Consider the following 22,817-nt stretch of genomic DNA (forward strand, 5'->3'; position numbering starts at 1 on the left):
GTTTTCAACAACATGGTTGTTAGATTCTTTATATGGCCACGCATCAGAGCTACACAGGTTGTTAATTGACATTGGCATCATGCGTAGCTTTCATTTCACAACGACTAACTAATTTCCCAGTGATGTTAAGATCAGATAATGCCCAAGGTGGCTTACTAAGGGGTTGTTCCAATATCAAGTTTTGTCCAATCACAATTAAAGCTATTAAAGACAACTAAGGAAAGCTCGATATGGAGGGTGACATACTTTTTCTTATGCCCTCCATAATATCCATTAAATGGAATAAACAAATGCAATTCCTCTGTTTTAAGAACTGTTTCTTTCAGTTGTAGAAAAGACAAAACTGTGGTTAAAAAACCTTGTGTTTGCATACCCTGAAGCAAGTTGGTAAAATAACTATTCTTTACATAGTTATGACACAAGGAAAAAACAACAACACCTTATTGTTACATAGATGAGTTTAATGGAACAAACTCTATTGTTTACACACCAAAGTTAAGTGGGACAAAACATTATAGTTTTTATAGCTGAGAAAATGGGGACTTATTTATTTTATTTACATACCTGAGGCAAGTGGCAAATATTTTTCTGGCATTTCGGTGTGTGAACTGTGCCGGATATCCCTTGAATGTGTGACCATCTGGAACTGCCTGATTGATGGAGTCGGAAAACTCCTCGTTGCCAGGGGTCAAACCTGCAAGACAAGGTCACTTTTCGAATCATGGGCAAAGGTCACGGAAATATTTATGGGCAAGCTTCACCGAATGTCTTATGAACAAAGGTAATTTATTCTTTTAAGGTGCAAAGGATACTGAACTAACTAGAACATGTCACTATAGTTACGAGTACCCTCCAATGCTGCATGATAAATTGGACCCTTGGGCATAGCCAGTTATGAGCAACTGACATAATCTGAACAAATTTTGTAGAGAACAATAATGCAATTTTACATAAACATTATACCTTTCGACCTTGGGGTTTATAAGTATATATACATAATAACATTATTGGACCCAGTGGCCTGTGATGGGTGTGGCTAGTTCTGACTCCAGGCCATTGATTCCATTAAACTTACAAGATGGTACTACCTTGAAGTTTAATATTACATTTGGCCCGTATACTTTTTGAGATGACATTTTTTGCTAATAGTGTTATATAGAGAATAAATATGTTACAGAAATTGGAAGTAGAACAAGAGTGTCTATGATCCTAATATAAACCTTTCAACTTTAAAAAAAGATCGGACAAAGTCTTGATTGATTTGTCTTTCTTTACCTTGGATCCTGAATTATGACCTTGTGACCACTGCTCTTCATGTGCAATAATCTGTCTTATCACCCAGATCACTTCAGTAAGGTATTTTACAATACTAAATTTTAACTTCGACCTTGAATTGTAACCTTGAACTTTCACTCAGGGACCCGGTTTTTGCACATGATACTGTGTTTTATCATACGAGTCATTTCTGCAAAGTTATTTCAAAATCCATTCTTTCTAGACAAAGTTATATGCTGGACAAAGAGTTATAGTGATTTCCTAAATTTGATCTTTGACCTTAAAATGTAACCTTTACCTTTGACCTTGAGACATATGTCATATGAGCCACACTCAATCTAATCATGCTGATATCACAATACCTTATGGCAACTTATTTGAAAGTTCATCCATGCTCGACAAAGTTATGCTCCAGACAAAATGTAGAGTAAAAATTTCCTACATTTGACCATGAATTGTTACATTGACCTCTGACATAGGGACCAGCTTTTGCATGCGACATTCTGACTAATAATTTATGAAAGTTAATCAGAAAATTCATCGCTGCTGGACAAAGTTATCCTTCATGCAATCTTGCTGCCCTACAAATGAACCACGTGCTGTGGTTTTTCTATCATACAAACGGTTTTTTTTCATGGGAGTACACAAGATGGCAGTATTCATAGTTAGTGGTGTTGTACTATGGTAGTATAAGATCATGTATATAGAGAATAATAGGTTAGTGTTGATTATAGATCAGGTTTATCATGCAAGGTTTAGAAAACAAAAAGCACGAGCCTTATTATTCTATTAATCCCACTTTTTATTCAGTAAACCTTTTTATTTAAACAAAATTAGTTTAACTTGATAATTTTGCTGGATTTATGACGTCATTTTGTCGAAAAAATGACGTCATTTCGTGCCGTGGTTTAAAGCAGAAATTTAATGAACGTGGCTTTAATCAACCAAATTCGCTGTAAAAGTAGGATATATGTAGTTAATGTTGTTATATATAAAGGGTTAAAGTCACCATACCAATTGTTCTCTCTATTTCATAGGCAGCAAGGGACGGTGATAGCAGGTAACTCAGTTGATCATCCCATACTGTGGTGAGGCCCATGTCCTGGAACATTAAAATCAATAGTTTATCATGAAAGTTGATTGGCAATTAGTAATTAATACATACATTTAATTGTTAAAAAACCTACCAAAGTTTTTCAAGTGACTACATTCACCATCATATTATTATTAATTGTTGATTTACTAAAAACTCCTGATAAAAGTTAGATAGATATATAGGAATGTATCTAGATTGGCCTCAAAATGAAAATATTACAGTTCTGTGTTTTATCCCCCCCCATTTTTTTTTTAAATAATCAATATTTTGATTCTTACATGGGTTACAACTAATTTTTAGTAAATCTACATTATATTAAAAACTGTATATTAGTCCAAACATAATTTGCACATGTCAAAAAATCTGCCATACAGGTGTTATGCATGGGTTGCAATATATTAAGACAAATAATTATAATTTCTCAGAGATTATCTCAAAATCTACCAAGTTGTTTAAGTGATGTGATTCAAGGATATTAAATAACAACTCTGGCAAGAATCTTGTGATGGTGAAAGGAGTCACTTGAAAAACTTTGGTAGGTATTAAAACAATAATGAACAAGAAATATTATATTACAAAGAAACTCATTTTTTACCCTTTTTGTGTACTGAACTTCAACCAAATTTATATTGTTTTCTTTTTTTTTTAGTTATAGAGATATTGATCCTTTTAACCGATAAACAAAAGAAGTTTCATGAATTTCATTAAAAAAGCTCAATGTAGGCATAGGTTATTGAGAAGAAAACATTTTTCTACTTAAAAATAGTGTACCATTAACTTGACAACCCTGTCATGCAATCCCAAGCGAGGTCTTAATAAAAGGTATCCAAGTGAGGTTTCATGAAATTAAATAAAATGTGGTGTGGAGCAGAAACTGAAGCTTGACCTCAGCTATCAATCCACTCAATAACATGCAAATTCTTGAGGCGTGTTCTGGAAAAACTGGGCTTAATGTGCTTGTGTAAATAATTGTCCCACAGGTTTATCACTGATAACGCCTCAACTGGATTTTTGTTTAGAAAATACTTTCTTTAAACGAAAAATTCCATAAAGAAGGAAAGTATCATCCCTGATTAACCTGTGCAGAAAAGTATCATCCCTGATTATCCTGTGAAGGAAAGTATCATCCCTGAATAACCTGTGCAGGAAAGTATCATCCCTGATTAACCTGTGCAGGAAAGTATCATCCCTGATTAACCTGTGCAGGAAAGTATCATCCCTGATTAACCTGTGCAGGAAAGTATCATCCCTGATTAACCTGTGCAGGAAAGTATCATCCCTGATTAACCTGTGCTGGAAAGTATCATCCCTGATTAACCTGTGCAGGAAAGTATCATCCCTGATTAACCTGTGCTGGAAAGTATCTTCCCTGATTAACCTGTGCTGGAAAGTATCATCCCTGATTAACCTGTGCAGGAAAGTATCATCCCTGATTAACCTGTGAAGGAAAGTATCATCCCTGATTAACCTGTGCAGGAAAGTATCATCCCTGATTAACCTGTGCTGGAAAGTATCATCCCTGATTGACCTGTGCAGACTTCACATGCTGATCTAGGATGAATCTTTAATTACATGCCTTTAGCCCAGTTTTCCATGAAAAAGAATGCATAGATTAACACGATGTGTTTGTGAAACACTATGTCCCCCACATATATTTGATTTTTAACCTTGAATGATGACCTTGACCTGTCACCACTCAAAATGTGCAGCTCCATGAGATACACATGCATGCCAAATATCAAGTTGCTAGCTTCAATATTGCAAAAGTTATGGCCTATGTTAAAGTTTGACGCAAACCAACAAAAAGACAGGGCAAAAACAATATTTACTGGGGGACATAAAAAGCAACAATTATTGTGGCCACAGAGTCAAGGGTTTGTTTCTCAATAAGGGAGAGAATAAGGGAGAGTTCTAAGGTACACCAGGTACTGGTTCTTCCCAAGAACCTTCCAATAAGTGGCTCAAGCTAAAATAAATTAGCCTTGTCTGGGAATATGAGGCTGAATGCATGTTCATAAAGTCTTGTCCCAGATAAGCCAGTGCAGTTCCAGCAGGATAATAAGGGATGACACTTTCCACCTAAACTGTATTCTTGTTAACCCTTTCAGCGCTGGAACTGAATTTTAAAGGCGTTTGCAAACAGTTTGGATCCAGATGAGACGCCACAGAACTCTTTCACTGCTGGAACTGAATTTTGAAGGCCTTTGCAAACAGTTTGGATCCAGATGAGACGCCACAGAACATGGCGTCTCATCGGGATCCAAACTGTTTGCTATTCTGATAGTATTCTTTGAAAAAATAATCGAAGAAAATGCTTATTTTAGAAAAACAGCAGACGACATTTTAGCAGACGACAAATTTCCCAGCATGCAAAGGGTTAAGAAGATACTTCTTTTAAACAAAAAATACCATCAAAGCTGAAAGTGTTGTCCCTGACTGTGCGTGTTGCACCGGCTAAGCTTGGACAACACTTTATGCACATGCATTAAACCCAGTTTTCCATGAGATAGGCTCAAAAAGCTTTTAACTAAAACAACACCAGGGTAAATATTAAACTGTTATACAGTTGACTTCCATGACAGGAGCGATGCTCAAATAGGTTTTAACTTAACCCTTTGCATGCTGGGAAATTTGTTGTCTGCAAAAATGTCGTTTGCTGAAATTCTAAAATTAGCATTTTCTTTGATTTTTTTTCAAAGAATACTATCAGAATAGCAAACAGTTTGGATCCTGATGAGACGTTCTGTGGCGTCTCATCTGGATCCAAACTGTTTGCAAAGGCCTTCAAAATTCAGTTCCAGCATTGAAAGGGTTAAAAAAAAACAAGAGCTGTCTCCATAACATATGCCCCCAATAAAAACGCTTAGATGGAAGTAATGAGCATTTTTCGAAACCTAAACGCAGATTTTGATACTTAACACGGACCCTAAGTTCAAGGTCAAGGGGGTCAAAATTTGTGTGCCTATGAAAAAGTCATGTCCATATACCAAATATGAAGGTTACATCTGAAGCGACATAGAAGTTATGAGCATTTTTCGAACCTAAACGCAAAGTGTAACAGACAGACGGATGAACAGTGCGATCACTATATGCCCTCCTTTGGGGGCATAAAAAACTGCGTAAACAATATACACTCATACCCTTCGATGTTCCATGACTAGCACTCTCAACTGTTGCTCAAGGTCGTTGCTGGCCAGGGCTGGGTCGATTGTAGATGCAGATAGGGGAGGAAACTGGGGCCACACTGGGGAAGCGCCACTGCCGCACACCGACATGATCGCGTCATGTGACATGGACTTCCAACGGGCGTCATCACGCAGGTTGAATTGGCACACTTCTATGTTGTCTGTTGGCTGAGTAATAGGAAAAAAGTACAATATGAGATGCGCCCTTGGATAACATGGCCTTAAACATGTGCGTAAAGTGTTGTCACAGATTAGCCTGTGCGGTGCAAACAAGCTACTCAGGGACGAAACATTTTTTTGCTTCAAGGAAGTCTCTTCTTAGCAAAAATCCAGTTTAAGCGAAAGTGTAGTCCCTGATTAGCCTGTGCAGACTGCACAAGCTAATCTGGGTAGAGTCTTTATGCATGTACATTAAGCCCCGTTTTCCCAAAATTAGGTTTTTCTTAGATAAGACTTAATCAATTATTTTTCCTGCGTTGTGCCATGTAATCAAATCTTGACTTTTTGTTACAGTATTTCCAAGCTTTGTACAGCTTCAATAAATATTACATTAATATAATTTATAACAAGAAACCGTCGGAGACGGGTGATGCTCCCCAAAGGTTTTTTTGTCACAATATTGCACTATATATTCAGATAAAAGGAAACATCTTGAGGACACAGTATTTTGGGGGGACAAGAATTTTTTTAAAGAAAAATTCAAAGGGCCAAAACTCTGTGAAAAATCATCCGACCAGAACCCGCTGATAATATGCACATCTCCTCTTGGTAGTGAAGCTTCCATAAAGTTTCATTGAATTCCGGTCATTAGTTGCTGAGAAACAGCCTGGACAAAAATTGTGCACGGATGGACAGACAGTTGCACCCACACACGCACGGACAGACGAAGCCCCGACGATATGCTCCCCCCAAAAGAAATTTTGGGGGAGCATAATAAACTGAGGCATTGCATTAAGCTTGCATTAATATTACTTATTTAACTAAAACAACAGTAAATAAACAGATAAAGGGTGTTGCCATACAAGCGAAGCTAGGAAGAAATTATGCATGCAGCTACATGCATAAATGGGATGAACAGCTGATGGAATATGAATGTCTACCAATCTTTTATAAGAGGTTTATTAATGACGGGTTTGGGCTTTGGACTCATGAAAGGAATCAGCTTGATAAATTCCTAGAACATGCCAATAAGATCGACGAAACCATACAGGTAGAAATGAGAGTGAATGCAAACCAGATAGAATTTTTGGATACAATTGTTAAACTCGAAGAGGCAAAGTTGACTACATCATTATATACTAAACCCACCGACAAACACATGTATCCGAATCAAAAGTCAAGCCATCCTACAAAAACAAAAGAATCCATTCCATACAGCCAGGCCATAAGACTCAAAAGAATATGCTCCAATGAAGGTGATTATCAACACCAGAAACTAAAACTAAGACACCATCTTAGAAAGCGTGGATTAAGTGGCAAGTTACTTGATAGACAGTTTCAACGTGCTGATAAATTAAGCAGGGAAAATCTCTTAAAACCAAGTAAAAATAATAAGGAAGACAACAAAAGAGTACCTCTTGTTCTGCCATATTCAAGAAAACTACAGAATATCCACAGTATCGTACAAAAACACCTACCTTTGCTACATCAGTCGGAAAAGATGAAAGAGGTGTTCACTACAACCCCGCTTATTGCATATAGAAGGGATAGAAATATCTCTGATGTTCTCGTTCATGGGAAAACAAATCGTGTTGTCAGTAGCGGGTTGAACCAAGATGCAAGATGTACAGGTAAATGTGTTGTTTGTGACATATGAGGAAGAGGTCTACACAATAATGGCGGCATAGAAGGAGTTTTCTTATCAAAAAGGCAAAGTTGTGAGACATAAAACATTATTTATGGCATTAACTGCCTCAAATGTCAAAATAGTGTGTATTTGGGTGAAACCAAGAGGTCATTAAAACAAAGACTGAAAGAACACGAAGCGGATGTCAGACTCCAAAGGGAAAAACCAGTTGCCGAACATTTCAACTCCCTCGAACATGGTATTGACGACATGGGTGTCAGCATACTCCAGTGTATTTGGGATGATTCGGTATCGTATCGAAAACTAAAAGAATTGTCATGGATCCAAAAACTCAAAACAGAGGTTCCCAATGGAATGAATACAAAATCAACCTCCGAAATATTATGGCAACAATATAGACAGTGAAATTAAATGTCAGAGGCTGATGCATGTATATTATCACAAAAACAATATTCAATTAAATAAAATAATTCAATTGTCAATAATTGACGATGATAACTATTTTAAGGTCTTAATAATTATAATTAATGTGATAATATAGTTAGATTACGATGATGATAGTGATGATGATGATGGTGTTGATGATGATAAGTTTAATGATAATGACGTTTTGGTAATATTGATATTTTTACGAGTATATTATTATTTTTATTATAAGTATTATTAATAAAATAGTTATTATAATTAGTATTATAACACAATCATGTACTATCATTTTAAGCAGTAGTATAGTTATTATTTTCATAATTGATTTATTATTAAAATAAATTCAGTTTTTATTAATTTAATTACTTTAATCATTTGTTGTATTTTTTGCAAATAGTACAATATATGTGTTTTTATAATAATGATACTCATCATTATACTATATTAATGACATTTTTAATACAATTATTGATCTCATTTTTATTATTTTTATATATTTTTTGTATTATTATTATTGTTTGTCATTATTATTATTATATTATTATTATTATCTTTGTTTAAATAATTAGTTTATGATTAATTTTCTCATTATAGGAATATTTATATTTTCATTATCATTATTACTGTTACAGTGAATTTTTCATGCATGTGCTTCTGGTGCTAAATAGCGTCACTGCCGTTTTAACGTCATGACGTCATTTCCTGTTTATTTGTTTTTTGACGTCGTTATATAATTGTTTGTGTTGAGAAATAGAAAGAAAATGTGATTAATTTGTTAAAACAAACTTTGAAAAAGCCTATTTAGGAGAAATATATCAGAAAGAGTGGAACTTGTTCTGTGTAAATATAACTTGACTTATCTTTATATGAGCAACTAAAAATGTAAACAAGGGCTGTTTGTAAAACATGCATGCCCCCCATATGGGCTCTCTGTTGTAGTGACAGCCATTGTGTGAATATGTTTTTGTCACTGTGACCTTGACCTTTGACCTAGTAACATGAAAATCAATAGGGGTCATCTGCCAGTCATGATCAATGTACCTATGAAGTTTCATGATCCTAGCCATAAGCGTTCTTGAGTCATCATCCAGAAACCATTTTACTATTTCAGGTCACCTTGACCGTGACCTTTGACCTAGTGACCTGAAAATCAATAGGGGTCATCTGCGAGTCATGATCAATCTACATATCAAGTTTCATGATCCTAGGCCTAAGCGTTCTTGAGTTATCATCCCGAAACCATTTTACTATTTCGGGTCACCGTGAACTTGACCTTTGACCTAGTGACCTCAAAATCTATAGGGGTCATCTGCGAGTCATGATCAATGTACCTATGAAGTTTCATGATCCTAGGTATAAGCGTTCTTGAGTTATCATCCAGAAACCATTTTTCTATTTCGGGTCACCATGACCTTGACCTTTGACCTAGTGACCTCAAAATCAATAAGGGTCATCTGCGAGTCATGATCAATGTACCTATGACGTTTCATGATTGTAGCCATTAGCGTTCTTGAGTTATCATCCGGAAACCATTTTACTATTTCAGGTCACCGTGACCTAAACCTTTGATAAAGTGACCTGAAAATCAATATGGGTCAACTGCAAGTCATGATCAATCTACCTTTCAAGTTTCATGATCCTAGGCATAAGCCTTCTTGAGTTATCATCCGGAAACAATTTTACTACTTCGGGTCACTGTGACCTTGACCTTTGACCTAGTGACCTGAAAATCAATAGGGGTCATCTGCTAGTCATGATCAATGTACCTATGAAGTTTCATGATCCTAGCCATAGGCTTTATTGAGTTATCATCCGGAAACCATTTTACTATTTCGGGTCACTGTGACCTTCATCTTTGACCTAGTGACCTGAAAATCAATAGGGGTCATCTGCCAGCATTAATCAATCTACCTATGAAGTTTCATGATCCTAGGCATAAGCGTTCTTGAGTTATAATCCGGAAACCATTTTACTATTTCTGGTAACTGTGACCTTGACCTTTGACCTAGTGACCTGAAAATCAATAGGGGTCATCTGCGAGTCATGATCAATCTACCTATCAAGTTTCATGATCCTACGCCTAAGCGTTCTTGAGTTTTCATCCGGAAACCATTTTACTATTCAGGTTGATGTGACCTTGACCTTTGACCTAGTGACCTGAAAATCTATAGGGGTCATCTGCAAGTCATGATCAATCTACCTATCAAGTTTCATGATCCTATGCCTAAGCGTTCTTGAGTTATCATCCGGAAACCATTTTACTATTTCGGGTCACCGTGACCTTGACCTTTGACCTAGTGACCTCAAAATCAATAGAGGTCATCTGCGAATCATGATCAATGTTCCTATTAAGTTTCATGATCCTAGGCCAAAGCGTTCTTGAGTTATCATCCTGAAACCACCTGGTGGACGGACCCACAGACTGACAGACCGACCGACATGTGCAAAGCAATATACCCCCTCTTCTTCGAAGCGGGGCATAAACATTGTTTGCATGTTTAATTTACTTGCTGAGCATTTTCAAAACCAAACGTCAATTATTTTTAATTATTTCTTAAAATGAAACTTGCAATAATAGTTCTTATTGACATTTTACCAGTCAAACCACATACAAGGGCTGTTTGTAAAACATGCATGCCCCCCATATGGGCTGTCCATTGTAGTGGCAGCCATTGTGTAAATACGATTTTTGTCACTGTGACCTTGACCTTTGACCTAGTGACCTGAAAATCAATAGGGGTCATCTGCGGGTCACGATCAATGTACCTATGAAGTTTCATGTTCCTAGGCAAAAGCGTACTTGAGTAATCATCCGAAAATCATTTTACTATTTCGGGTCACCGTGACCTTGACCTTGTGACCTCAAAATCAATAGGGGTCATCTGCAAGTCATTATCAATCTACCTATGAAGTTTCATGATCCTAGGCGTATGCGTTCTTGAGTTATCATCCGAAAACCATTTTACTATTTCGGGTCACCGTGACCTTGACCTTTGACCTAGTGACCTCAAAATCTATAGGGGTCATCTACGAGTCATGATCAATCTACCCATGAAGTTTCATGATCCTAGGCGTATGCGTTATTGAGTTATCATCCGGAAACCATTTTACTATTTCGGGTCACCGTGACCTTGACCTTTGACCTAGTGACCTCAAAATCAATAGGGGTCATCTGCAAGTCATGATCAATCTACCCATGAAGTTTCATGATCCTAGGCGTATGCGTTCTTGAGTTATCATTAAAAAACCATTAAACTATTTCTGGTCACGGTGACCTTGACCTTTGACCTAGTGACCTCAAAATCAATAGGGGTCATCTGCGAGTCATGATCAATGTACCTATGAAGTTTCATGATCCTAGGCCCAAGCGTTCTTGAGTTATCGTCTGACAACCACCTGGTGGACGGACCCACAGACCGACAGACCGACCGACCGACAGACCGACATGAGCACAGCAATATACCCCCTCTTCTTCGAAGGGGGGCATAAAAATGTAATGAAATCAGTGAAACAATAACAATTTTCTTTTTATTGTTCATACATTAGCTGATGAACCTTCTGGAGGAAATTGACTTGTATGTGGTTGCATTAATATTTTTTTCTCCAATCTTCATAAGCGCATTAAGAAGATAAAACCCATCTGATAAAAGTTGGTGTATTAAACACTGCTGATAATGCAAAAAAGCATTGATTTTGTTTATTTTTATGATCTAATTAGATGTTAAAGCGACATTTTTTTCCAGACATTTTCTTTTGTTTTGGTTTTAAAGGAAGATACTAAAAACGCAAAATGATGGGATAAATAGAATAGCAGGTATGTATTGAACACAGATACAAGTTGTTTTTTTCTCTCCCCTACAGGCTCATTGTGAAGGTTTTCTGAGCTGCATCTAAGTATACTTATCTATATTTAACACTAACCCAGTATTCTCTGTGAATTTTTTTTCAAGCTTAATATAATTAAAATTATATTTATATGGTAAATAGATACCGGTAGAGGATATTTGTTGGATTCGGTGGATTATCGATTTTAATTCACGAGTGATCATAGAAAATGATATTTTCACGAGTGGCGCAGCCACAAGTGAAAATATATATTTTCTATGATCACGAGTGAATAAAAATCAATAATCCACCAAATCCAACAAATTTTCTTTTTATTTTATGCTTTTTTTCACATTTTATATATATTGCTAAAGAGTTTAACTCAAGAATTTCGCTGGGATAATGATGTCATTTCGTCAAAAAATGACGTCATTTCACAGTAAACAATAAAATTATCGATAATTTTCACTGATAATTTCCACTGTTTGAAACAGTGAAATTATCAGTTTTAATTCACTGATATTTCTCTGTAAACCACCGGAAAGCATTAAATAAATACATAAAATTGTAGGAAGATTGTAAATCAGCTTTCAAAATATTCGGCGTGGCCCATGGAAAGCACTGTAAATGAATTGCCTAAAAGCAAACAGATTTTCAGTCGAAAAAAAACATCATAAACACAACTACCTGTATTGTAGAGACTAACCTGATTATTTGCATAGAAGGACTGGTGGTTAAACACGCATCCCACTGTCTTGTAGGGGTATTTCGGGCGATGCCGTTTGTCCATGGGCAGGGCATATGGGTCTAAGGGCTCGTGTATGTATCTGAAACAAAGATTTTGTTAACCCTTTCCCACTCAGAAGCAAAACGACAATTTCTATGTGCAAACAGCATGAAACCAGATCAGCCTGTCAGTAAATCGCAGTCTGTTCAGGTTTTATGCTTGTTGCTGCTCATCAGTATCTTAGTGTTTGAAATGAAGCCTTTAACCCTTTGCATGCTGGGAAATTTGTCGTCTGCTAAAATGTCGTCTGCTAAATTTCTAAAATTAGCATTTTCTTCATTTTTTTTAAAAGAATACTATCTGAATAGCAAACAGTTTGGATCTTGATGAGACGCCACGTTTTGTGGCGTCTCATCTGGATCTAAACTGTTTGCAAAGGCCTTTAAAATTCGGTTCCCGCACTGAAAGGGTTAAAGCTTGAATCTAGTAAGAAAGGTCTTTAATTTCATTTGATTTTCAAAGGATCTACAGATGCCTAAAAGTGAGTTTTAATGTGGTTTAAGATAATAACAATTCTGATTATGCGAAGATCTGTTGTTGTGTCCTGTTAAGATATGTTTTTGAATGTACAATTGCTTATTAACCAATAAACCATGGTTGAATGAAAGAGTCATACATCGGAATGGACACTAAAAATGTGTCACAGACACTGATGGCCCCACAACACATGTTTGAGCACAGACATATCCGCTCTATATTCAATAGCGGACAAAACTGCAAAGGGTCAATACTTATCACAGTCTAAATTCTTTTCACAATCATTTCCACATTCAGATTTCAAAGTTTGAGCAAGAGTCACCAATTAGTTGCAGAGAATTTAACAACAAAAATGTTGGGACTATATATTCCATAGTAAAATAAAGACCAAACGGCCATTATACTGCTAAAAGACTTTGCAGCCGAAATTCCTTTCTTTACAATCATCTACATATATTTAGGAGCTGTAAAAATGTAAGTAAGATCCCTCCAGTAGTTAGATAGGAGTTGAAAACACAAAACTGTGAGACTATATATTCCATATTGTAGTGGAAAAACAGAGGGAAACAATTCTGAAAAAATTTGATGCAGCAAAAATTACTTACTTACAATCATCAACACATTACATTCATTCAACTGTGAAAATGTTAGAGACATTCTTGAAGCAGTTTAAGAAAGACAAGAGTTCCGCGGTCGGAGATGACCGCATTGAAGCCGGATTTTTGATTTAAATGACAGGAAAGTACCTTTCGTGTTTTTGTCAATGCAATACTTAAATTACTGAAATATTGTTCAAAGGTCAAAATGAAATGTAAGTACTTTTCAAGGCATGAGCAAAGTTTGAGATTCTAGGTCCAAGCATACCAAAGTTACAACAATTTTAACATTTTAACATTTAAGTTCACAGTGACCTTGACCTTCAAATGAATGACATTGAAATGAATGACCTTGAAATGACCAGTGGTCATCTAAGTGTGCTTGCAAACCTTTACGTCAAGTTTGAGATTCTAGGTCCAAGCATACCAAAGTTATAACAATTTTAACATTTTAACATTGAAGGTCACAGTGACCTTGACCTTCAAATGAATGACATTGAAATGACCAGTGGTCATCTTCTAGTACTGGCCAATCTTTATTTCAAGTTTGAAGACTCTAGGTACAAGCATACCAAAGTTATAACATGAAATAAGAACTTTAACATTTTTACATTCAAGGTCACAGTGACCTTGACCTTCAAATGAATGACCTTGAAATGTCCAGTGGTTACTTACTAGTTCTGGCCAACCTTCATGTCAAGTTTCAAGACTCTAGGTCCAAGCATACCAAAGTTATAACAACTTTAACATTTTTACATTCAAGGTCACAGTGACCTTGACCTTCAAATGAATGACCTTGAAATGTCCAGTGGTTACTTACTAGTTCTGGCCAACCTTCATGTCAAGTTTCAAGACTCTAGGTCCAAGCATACCAAAGTTATAACAACTTTAACATTTTTATATTGAAGGTCACAGTGACCTTCACCTTCAAATGAATGACCTTGAAATGACCAGTGGTCATCTGTTAATCCTGGCCAACCTTCATGTCAAGTTTGAAGACTCTAGGTCCAAGCATACCAAAGTTATACCATGAAATAAGAACTTTAACATTTTTACATTCAAGGTCACAGTGACCTTGACCTTCAAATGAATGACCTTGAAATGACCAGTGGTTACTAACTAGTTATGGCCAACCTTCATGTCAAGTTTCAAGACTCTAGGTCCAAGCATACCAAAGTTATAAAAACTTTAACATTTTTTATATTGAAGGTCACAGTGACCTTGACCTTCAAATGAATGACCTTGAAATGACCAGTGGTCATCTGTTAATCCTGGCCAACCTTCATGTCAAGTTTGAAGACTCTAGGTCCAAGCATACCAAAGTTATACCATGAAATAAGAACTTTAACATTTTCGAGCACGCCGCCACCCCGCCCGCCCGCCCCCCCGCCCGCCCGACAACATCAATCTATAAGCCGAGATTTTTTCGAAAAAAATCCGGCTAATAAAAACACAAATTACGGGACTATATACTCTTAAGTGGAGAAACACACAAAGGGTGATAATCCTTTCAGCCAAATTTACCTTCTTCTGGTCATAAATGCATTACGGTAATTCAACTGTTTTCTAAGTTGAAACACCGTGACCTTGACCTTTGACCTAGTGACCTGAAAATTAATAGGGGTCATCTGCAAGTCATGATCAATGTACCTTTGAAGTTTCATCATCCTAGGCATAAGCGTTCTTGAGTAAAACAATTTTACTATTTTGGATCACCTCAATGTACCTATGAAGTTTCATGATCCTAGGGGTAAGCGTTCTTAAGTTATCATCCAGAAACAATTTTTTCTAAAGTGAGTCACCATGACCTTGACCTTTGACCTAGTGACCTGAAAATCAATAGGGGTCATATGCAAGTCATGATCAATGTACCTATAAAGTTTCATGATCCTAAGCATAAGCGTTCTTGAGTTATCATCCGGAAACCATTTTACTATTTCAGGTCACCTTGACCTTTGACCTATTGACCTGAAAATCAATAGGGGTCATCTGCAAGTCATGATCAATGTAAATATGAACTTTCATGATCTTAGGCATAAGCGTTCTTGAGCTTTCATCCGGAAACCATTTTACTGTTTCTGGTCACCGTGACCTTGACCTTTGATCTTGTGACCTGAAAATCAATAGGGGTCATCTGTGAGTCACGATCAATGTACCTATGAAGTTTCATGATCCTGAGCATAAGGGTTCTTGAGTTATCATCCAGAAACCATTTTACTATTTCGGGTCACCGTGACCTTGACCTTTGACCTAGTGACCTCAAAATCAATAGGGGTCATCTGCGAGTCATGATCAATGTACCTACGAAGTTTCATGATCCTAGGCATAAGGGTTCTTGACTAATCATTCGGACAGACAAACGGACCAACATGAGCAAAACAATATACCCCCTCTTTTTGAAGGGGGGCATAAAAATGTGACTTCCATAGTGTTCGATCACAAGGTTTGACCGAAACCATTTTTGAACTCAACTCTTGTATCAAAGAAACAAATATGAGACCAAATTTCATGAAAATTGGGCCAAAAATGTGACTTCTAGAGTGTTAACGTTTTCACTATATACATATAGAGAAAAATGCCCCGCCCACTGGCGGCCATGTTTTTTCACTGATCCGAACTTTCATGATGATTGGGCAAAAATTATGACTTCTAGAGTGTTTACAAGGTTTCTCTATAGCCAAATAGGGAAAACTGCCACTATATACATATAAAGAAAAATGCCCCGCCCACTGGCAGCCATGTTTTTTCACCGATCTGGACCATTTTCAAACTTGTCCGAGATATCAATAAAACCAATGTTTTGACCAACTTTCATGATGATTGGACAAAAATTGTGACATCTAGAGTGTTAACAAGGTTTCTCTATAGGCAAATAGGGAAAACTGCCACTATATACATATAGAGAACAAGGGACAAAATTGTCACAAAACCAGGTTTTCATTGTGAAAAAAAAATCTGATAAAGGGAGAAAACTCAAACTGAACTTTTGAAATGACCAAAAAAAATTAACCCCCTGTGTAAGTTTTTTTTTTTTTTTTAAATCTATTTTTAGTCGTGGCGACCTTGACATTGGAGATATTGACGTGATTCTTTCGTGGGACACACCGTCCCATGATGGTGAACAAATGTGCCAAATGATTTTAAAATCTCACAATGAATGACATAGTTATGGCCAGGACAAGCTCATTTATGGCCATTTTTGACCTTTGAACTCAAAGTGTGACCTTGACCTTGGAGATATCGACGTAATTATTTCGCGCGACACACCGTCCAATGATGGTGAACAAATGTGCCAAATGATTTTAAAATCTGACGATGAACGACATAGTTATGGCTCGGACAAGCTCATTTATGGCCATTTTTGACCTTTGAACTCAAAGTGTGACCTTGACCTTGGAGATATCGACGTAATTATATCGCGCGACACACCGTCCAATGATGGTGAACAAATGTGCCAAATGATTTTAAAATCTGACAATGAACGACATAGTTATGGCCCGGACAAGCTTGTTCCGCCAGCCCGCCAGCCAGCCCGCCAGCCAGCCAGCCCGCCCGCATTCGCCAATCTAATAACCAGTTTTTTCCTTCGGAAAACCTGGTTAAAAATGCCCTGCCCACTGGCGGCCATGTTTTTTCACTGATCTGGACCATTTTCGAACTCGTCCAAGATATCAATTAAATCAATGTTTACAAGGTTTCTCTATAGCCAAATAAGGAAAACTGCCCCGCCCTTTGGCGGCCATGTATTTCAACAGACCAAAACCACTTTTGAACTCAATTAAGATATCATTAAGACAAACATTTTGACAAAGTTACATGAAGATTGAACATAAAATGTGACTTCTACAGTGTTTACAAGGTTTTTCTTTTTTTTTTACCTAGTGACCTAGTTTTTGACCCGGCACAACCCAGTTTCGAACTTGGCTGAGATATTATTGGGGAAAAGCTTCTGACAAAGTTTCATGAAGATGGGATGAGAAATGTGGCCTCTAGAGTGTTTACGAGCAAATGTTAACGGACGGACGTACGACGGACAAAGACCGGTCAGAAAAGCTCACCTGAGCAATCAGGTGAGCTAAAAACAGACAAAAGGTCATGGTGCCAAAAACTTTGCAGCCAATAATCCTTTCTTCCGAATCATGTACACATTAAGGTCTTTCTTCTGTGAAAGTTTTATCTACCCAGTAGTCAAAGAGGAGTTAAAGAAACTTTCATTTGGACATACGTTCAGACATACAGACAGGGTTGTCTAGTTAGTAGTAAGCATGAAAACTGCAGTTCCATGAATACCTGTGTCACTGTGTTGTAGTGGGTATAGTGCCCGCCTAGCAACCAGGAGGTAACATGTTCCTATCCCCACTGTGGCAGCATTCTTCAGATTTCCCTCAAAAATACTAAGTCATGGTTCTACCCAGGACAAAGACTCGAGAGCATAGCATACGGCTTTCGATGAAATCGATCTTAAATAAATAGGTTTAATACCTGTGTCCATTCAGGCTTTCCCAGAAGGTGACAAGTCCATCGATGCTGACAGTCATGACCCAGGCGTGCGGCGCAGACTTCTTCTGGGTGCCCACGCAGACGTAGGCATCGAGACCAAAACCCAGCAGCAGACTGCACAGCAACACTGCATGGTCCTCACAGTCCTTAAAATAAAGGTGTTATACTTTGTAGTGACAGACAGAAAAACATCGGTATATAAGTCTTGCTCTGGGACATTGGGGCTTAATACATTAAAGTCACTATCACGCTCACCAATACATACGGCTACTCTATTATGCTATATAAAAACATTCGACAACAAGTAGTACCATACGATGGTTAATTACAATAGGAAGACCCTAAAAACAAGTAACATTGATGTAAAAACATTATATTACAAGCATTCGGCAAGTTTTAAGCATCTAAATATCTAAATATCGTTTCACGATGTAATCTACTTTCACTTTCAAGTCAGGATCATATTCATTTGGGTTGCGTTCATTTGCATAATTTATACAAGCCATTTTCGCATTCGTTAAGTTCCAGTTACCCAGAATTCATTTTGATTTCACAGAATGATTGTTCATGAGAGCTACGTCATGCTTCCGACGCTTACCATATCCAATCTCTCGTTCCACCGTGGCCACACAAAAATAAAAACAAGCATTTTGTATCTCGTTAAATCAATTCTACCAGACAACATCTAACGTTGAAATTTTGCATTTTGCTAAAAGGAACATTGATTTGTTTATGGGTTAGCTTTATTTAATGAAATATTCGATATTTTTTAGCGTGATTGTTACATTAAGTGTCATCCCAGTTTAGCCTGTGCAATCAGCACAGTTTCAGCTTTAATACATTTTTTTGTTCAAATGAAGTCTCTTTTAAATGAAAACCAATCTAGGCTGAAATGTCATCACTGTGATGGGCTGAACTTAAAAATATGGGACGACACTTTACGTACAAGCATTAAGTTCCCATTATCCCAGAGGGAGGCTCAAATGTTGATAGTTTGCAGTGATATACAGACAAACATCAGTGAAATGTTTGCAGTGATATACAGACAAACATCAGTGAAATGTTTGCAGTGATATACAGACAAACATCAGTGAAATGTTTGCAGTGATATACAGACAAACATCAGTGAAATGTTTGCAGTGATATACAGACAAACATCAGTGAAATGTTTGCAGTGATATACAGACAAACATCAGTGAAATGTTTGCAGTGATATACAGACAAACATCAGTGAAATGTTTGCATTGATACACAGACAAACATCAGTGAAATGTTTGCAGTGATATACAGACAAACATCCGTGAAATGTTTGCAGTGATATACAGACAAGCATCAGTGAAATGTTTGCAGTGATATACAGACAAGCATCAGTGAAATGTTTGCAGTGATATACAGACAAACATCAGTGAAATGTTTGCAGTGATATACAGACAAACGTCAGTGAAATGTTTGCAGTGATATACAGACAAACGTCAGTGAAATGTTTGCAGTGATATACAGACAAACATCAGTGAAATGTTTGCAGTGATATACAGAAAAAAATTAGTGAAATGTTTGCAGTGATATACAGGCAAATATCAGTGAAATGTTTGCAGTGATATACAGACAAACATCAGTGAAATAAATCTGTTTATCACTTCACAACACAATGGCATGATCCTCACTGTCCTTTGAAATGTTTGTTTGTATATGTTTCAGTTACATACAGAGTTACATGAGCCAAACAAATGAGCCCCAGTCTGGGAAAATAGGGCTTAATGCATGTTCATGTGCGTAAAGTGTCAACCCCGATGAGCCTGTGCAGTCCTCACACACTAATCAGGGACAACAATAACCATCTAAACTGGATTTTCGTTTAAAAAAAAATTCTTTACACGAAAAATTCCATAAAAGTAGAAAGTGTTGTGTCTGATTAGCCAGTGCAAACTACTCATCATTATAACTAACCCTTTAACTCACTACTCATCATTATAACTAACCCTTTAACTCACTACTCATCATTATAACTAACCCTTTAACTCTTGGAAATAACTACTCATCATTATAACTAACCCTTTAACTCTTGGAAATAACTACTCATCATTATAACTAACCCTTTAACTCACTACTCATCATTATAACTAACCCTTTAACTCACTACTCATCATTATAACTAACCCTTTAACTCTTGGAAATAACTACTCATCATTATAACTAACCCTTTAACTTTTGGAAATAACTACTCATCATTATAACTAACCCTTTAACTCTTGGAAATAAACGCATCTATTTACCAAACCATAATTTATTTTTATATTACTGTCATTTAGAGAAAAAATAAAATTTGTTATTAACTGACAACTATCACCAACCCCTTTATTCCTGGCCAGGAATGCATGCATGGTAGTCCACTGCTCCGTGCGAGCGCCGCCACCCAGTGTCGGGGTTCTCTCCTGGTGTATCAGGGACACGAACCGCGCCGCCTCACGTGCCGAGTGCAGCAGACGACCGGCCCGTAGTGGCTTCACAAAGGAGCAGACAGGCCGGTTATTTCCGTTCTCATCCTTGGAATGGAAAGAGTTAATAAAAATGCAGTTCATTTATAATTGTCGACATGAAAATTTGTGCTTTTCAAAAAATGATTTTTGTGGACGCATACATTTGTTGATTTCCGATTTAAGGGGAAAAAAAATGAATTTGTGAAAGTCTTTTTCCGATATGTTTGTGTTCAGGCACCCCAAATCTATGAAAAATAATATCCCATGAATGATGTTACCTGAGCGAATATCTTGACGAGACGTTCTTTATGCACCTCCCTGATGAGTAGGTACTCCTTCCACCACTGCTTGGCATACACCAGGAACAGACGCTCTTGTTCCGCATGCCTGCTCCTCTCCAGCTGAATCTGAAGAATTAAGTAGCAAGCAGTTTAATATGACCCATACTTCCCTATCATTAAGTACCAAGCAATTCAAAATGATCCATACTTCCCTATCATTAAGTACCAAGAAATACAATATGACCCATACTTCCCTATCATTAAGTAGCGAGCAATTCAATAAGACCCATAATTCCCTATCATTAAGTAGCAAGCAATTCAATAAGACCCATACTACCCTATCATTAAGTAGCAAGCAATTCAATATGACCCATACTTCCCTATCATTAAGTAGCAAGCAATTCAAGATGATCCATAATTCCCTATCATTAAGTAGCAAGCAAATCAATATGACCCATACTTCCCTATCATTAAGAAGCAAGCAATTCAATAAGACCCATACTTCCCTATCATTAAGTAGCAAGCAATTCAATATGACCCATACTTCCCTATCATTAAGTACCAAGCAATTCAATATGACCCATACTTCCCTATCATTAAGTACCAAGCAATTCAATAAGACCCATACTTCCCTATCATTAAGTAGCAAGCAATTCAATATGACCCATACTTCCCTATCATTAAGTAGCAAGCAATTCAAGATGATCCATAATTCCCTATCATTAAGTAGCAAGCAATTCAATATGACCCATACTTCCCTATCATTAAGTACCTAGCAATTCAATATGACCCATACTTCCCTATCATTAAGTACCAAACAATTCAATATGACCCATACTTCCCTTTCATTAAGTACCAAACAATTCAATATGACCCATACTTCCCTATCATTAAGTACCAAGCAATTCAAGATGATCCATAATTCCCTATCATTAAGTACCAAGCAATTCAGAAATCAATATGTCCCATACTTCCCTATCATTAAGTAGCAAGCAATTCAATATGATCCATAATTCCCTATCATAAAGTACCAAACAATTCAATATGACCCATAATTGCCTATCATTAAGTAGCAAGCAATTCAATATGACCCATAATTCCCTATCATTAAGTACCAAGCAATTCAAAATGATCCATACTTCCCTATCATTAAGTAGCAAGCAATTCAATATGACCCATACTTCCCTATCATTAAGTAGCAAGCAATTCAATATGACCCATAATTCCCTATCATTAAGTAGCAAGCAATTCAATATGACCCATACTTCCCTATCATTAAGTACCAAGCATTCAATATGACCCATAATTCCCTATCATTAAGTACCAAGCAATTCAAGATGACCCATACTTTCCTATCATTAAGTAGCAAGCAATTCAATATGACCCATAATTCCCTATCATTAAGTACCAAGCAATACAATATGACCCATACTTCCCTATCATTAAGTAGCAAGCAATTCAATAAGACCCATACTTCCCTATCATTAAGTAGCAAGCAATTCAATATGACCCATACTTCCCTATCATTAAGTACCAAACAATTCAATATGACCCATACTTCCCTATCATTAAGTACCAAACAATTCAATATGACCCATACTTCCCTATCATTAAGTACCAAGCAATTCAAGATGATTCATAATTCCCTATCATTAAGTACCAAGCAATTCAGAAATCAATATGACCCATACTTCCCTATCATTAAGTAGCAAGCAATTCAAGATGATCCATAATTCCCTATCATAAAGTACCAAACAATTCAATATGGCCCATAATTCCCTATCATTAAGTAGCCAGCAATTCAATATGACCCATAATTCCCTATCATTAAGTACCAAGCAATTCAAAATGATCCATACTTCCCTATCATTAAGTAGCAAGCAATTCAATATGACCCAAACTTCCCTATCATTAAGTAGCAAGCAATTCAATATGACCCATAATTCCCTATCATTAAGTAGCAAGCAATTCAGAAATCAATATGACCCATAATTCCCTATCATTAAGTAGCAAGCAATTTAGAAATCAATATGGCCCATACTTCCCTATCATTAAGTAGCAAGCAATTCAAGATGATCCATAATT

At 36.8% G+C, this 22,817-nt stretch overlaps 1 protein-coding gene and 1 pseudogene across 1 annotated transcript in view; one reads left to right on the forward strand and one right to left on the reverse strand.

Annotated features, from left to right (window-relative positions):
- LOC127846242 (C-Maf-inducing protein-like) overlaps positions 1 to 22,817 on the forward strand; it is a 286,356-nt pseudogene that overhangs the window by 179,476 nt on the left and 84,063 nt on the right.
- Positions 1 to 22,817, reverse strand: part of LOC127844301 (centrosomal protein of 76 kDa-like) — a 37,841-nt gene that overhangs the window by 2,770 nt on the left and 12,254 nt on the right. The window contains exons 7-13 of the mRNA XM_052374405.1: positions 20,730 to 20,858; positions 20,326 to 20,517; positions 17,957 to 18,120; positions 12,321 to 12,441; positions 5,512 to 5,724; positions 2,290 to 2,377; positions 565 to 694 (exon numbers count right to left, since the gene is read on the reverse strand). Of these exons, the coding sequence (XP_052230365.1) occupies positions 565 to 694; positions 2,290 to 2,377; positions 5,512 to 5,724; positions 12,321 to 12,441; positions 17,957 to 18,120; positions 20,326 to 20,517; positions 20,730 to 20,858 (1,037 nt within the window). The remainder of the gene's footprint in view (positions 1 to 564; positions 695 to 2,289; positions 2,378 to 5,511; positions 5,725 to 12,320; positions 12,442 to 17,956; positions 18,121 to 20,325; positions 20,518 to 20,729; positions 20,859 to 22,817) is intronic.

Source organism: Dreissena polymorpha, chromosome 9, assembly GCF_020536995.1.
Source record: "Dreissena polymorpha isolate Duluth1 chromosome 9, UMN_Dpol_1.0, whole genome shotgun sequence".
Classification (NCBI taxonomy): Eukaryota; Metazoa; Mollusca; class Bivalvia; order Myida; family Dreissenidae; genus Dreissena; species Dreissena polymorpha.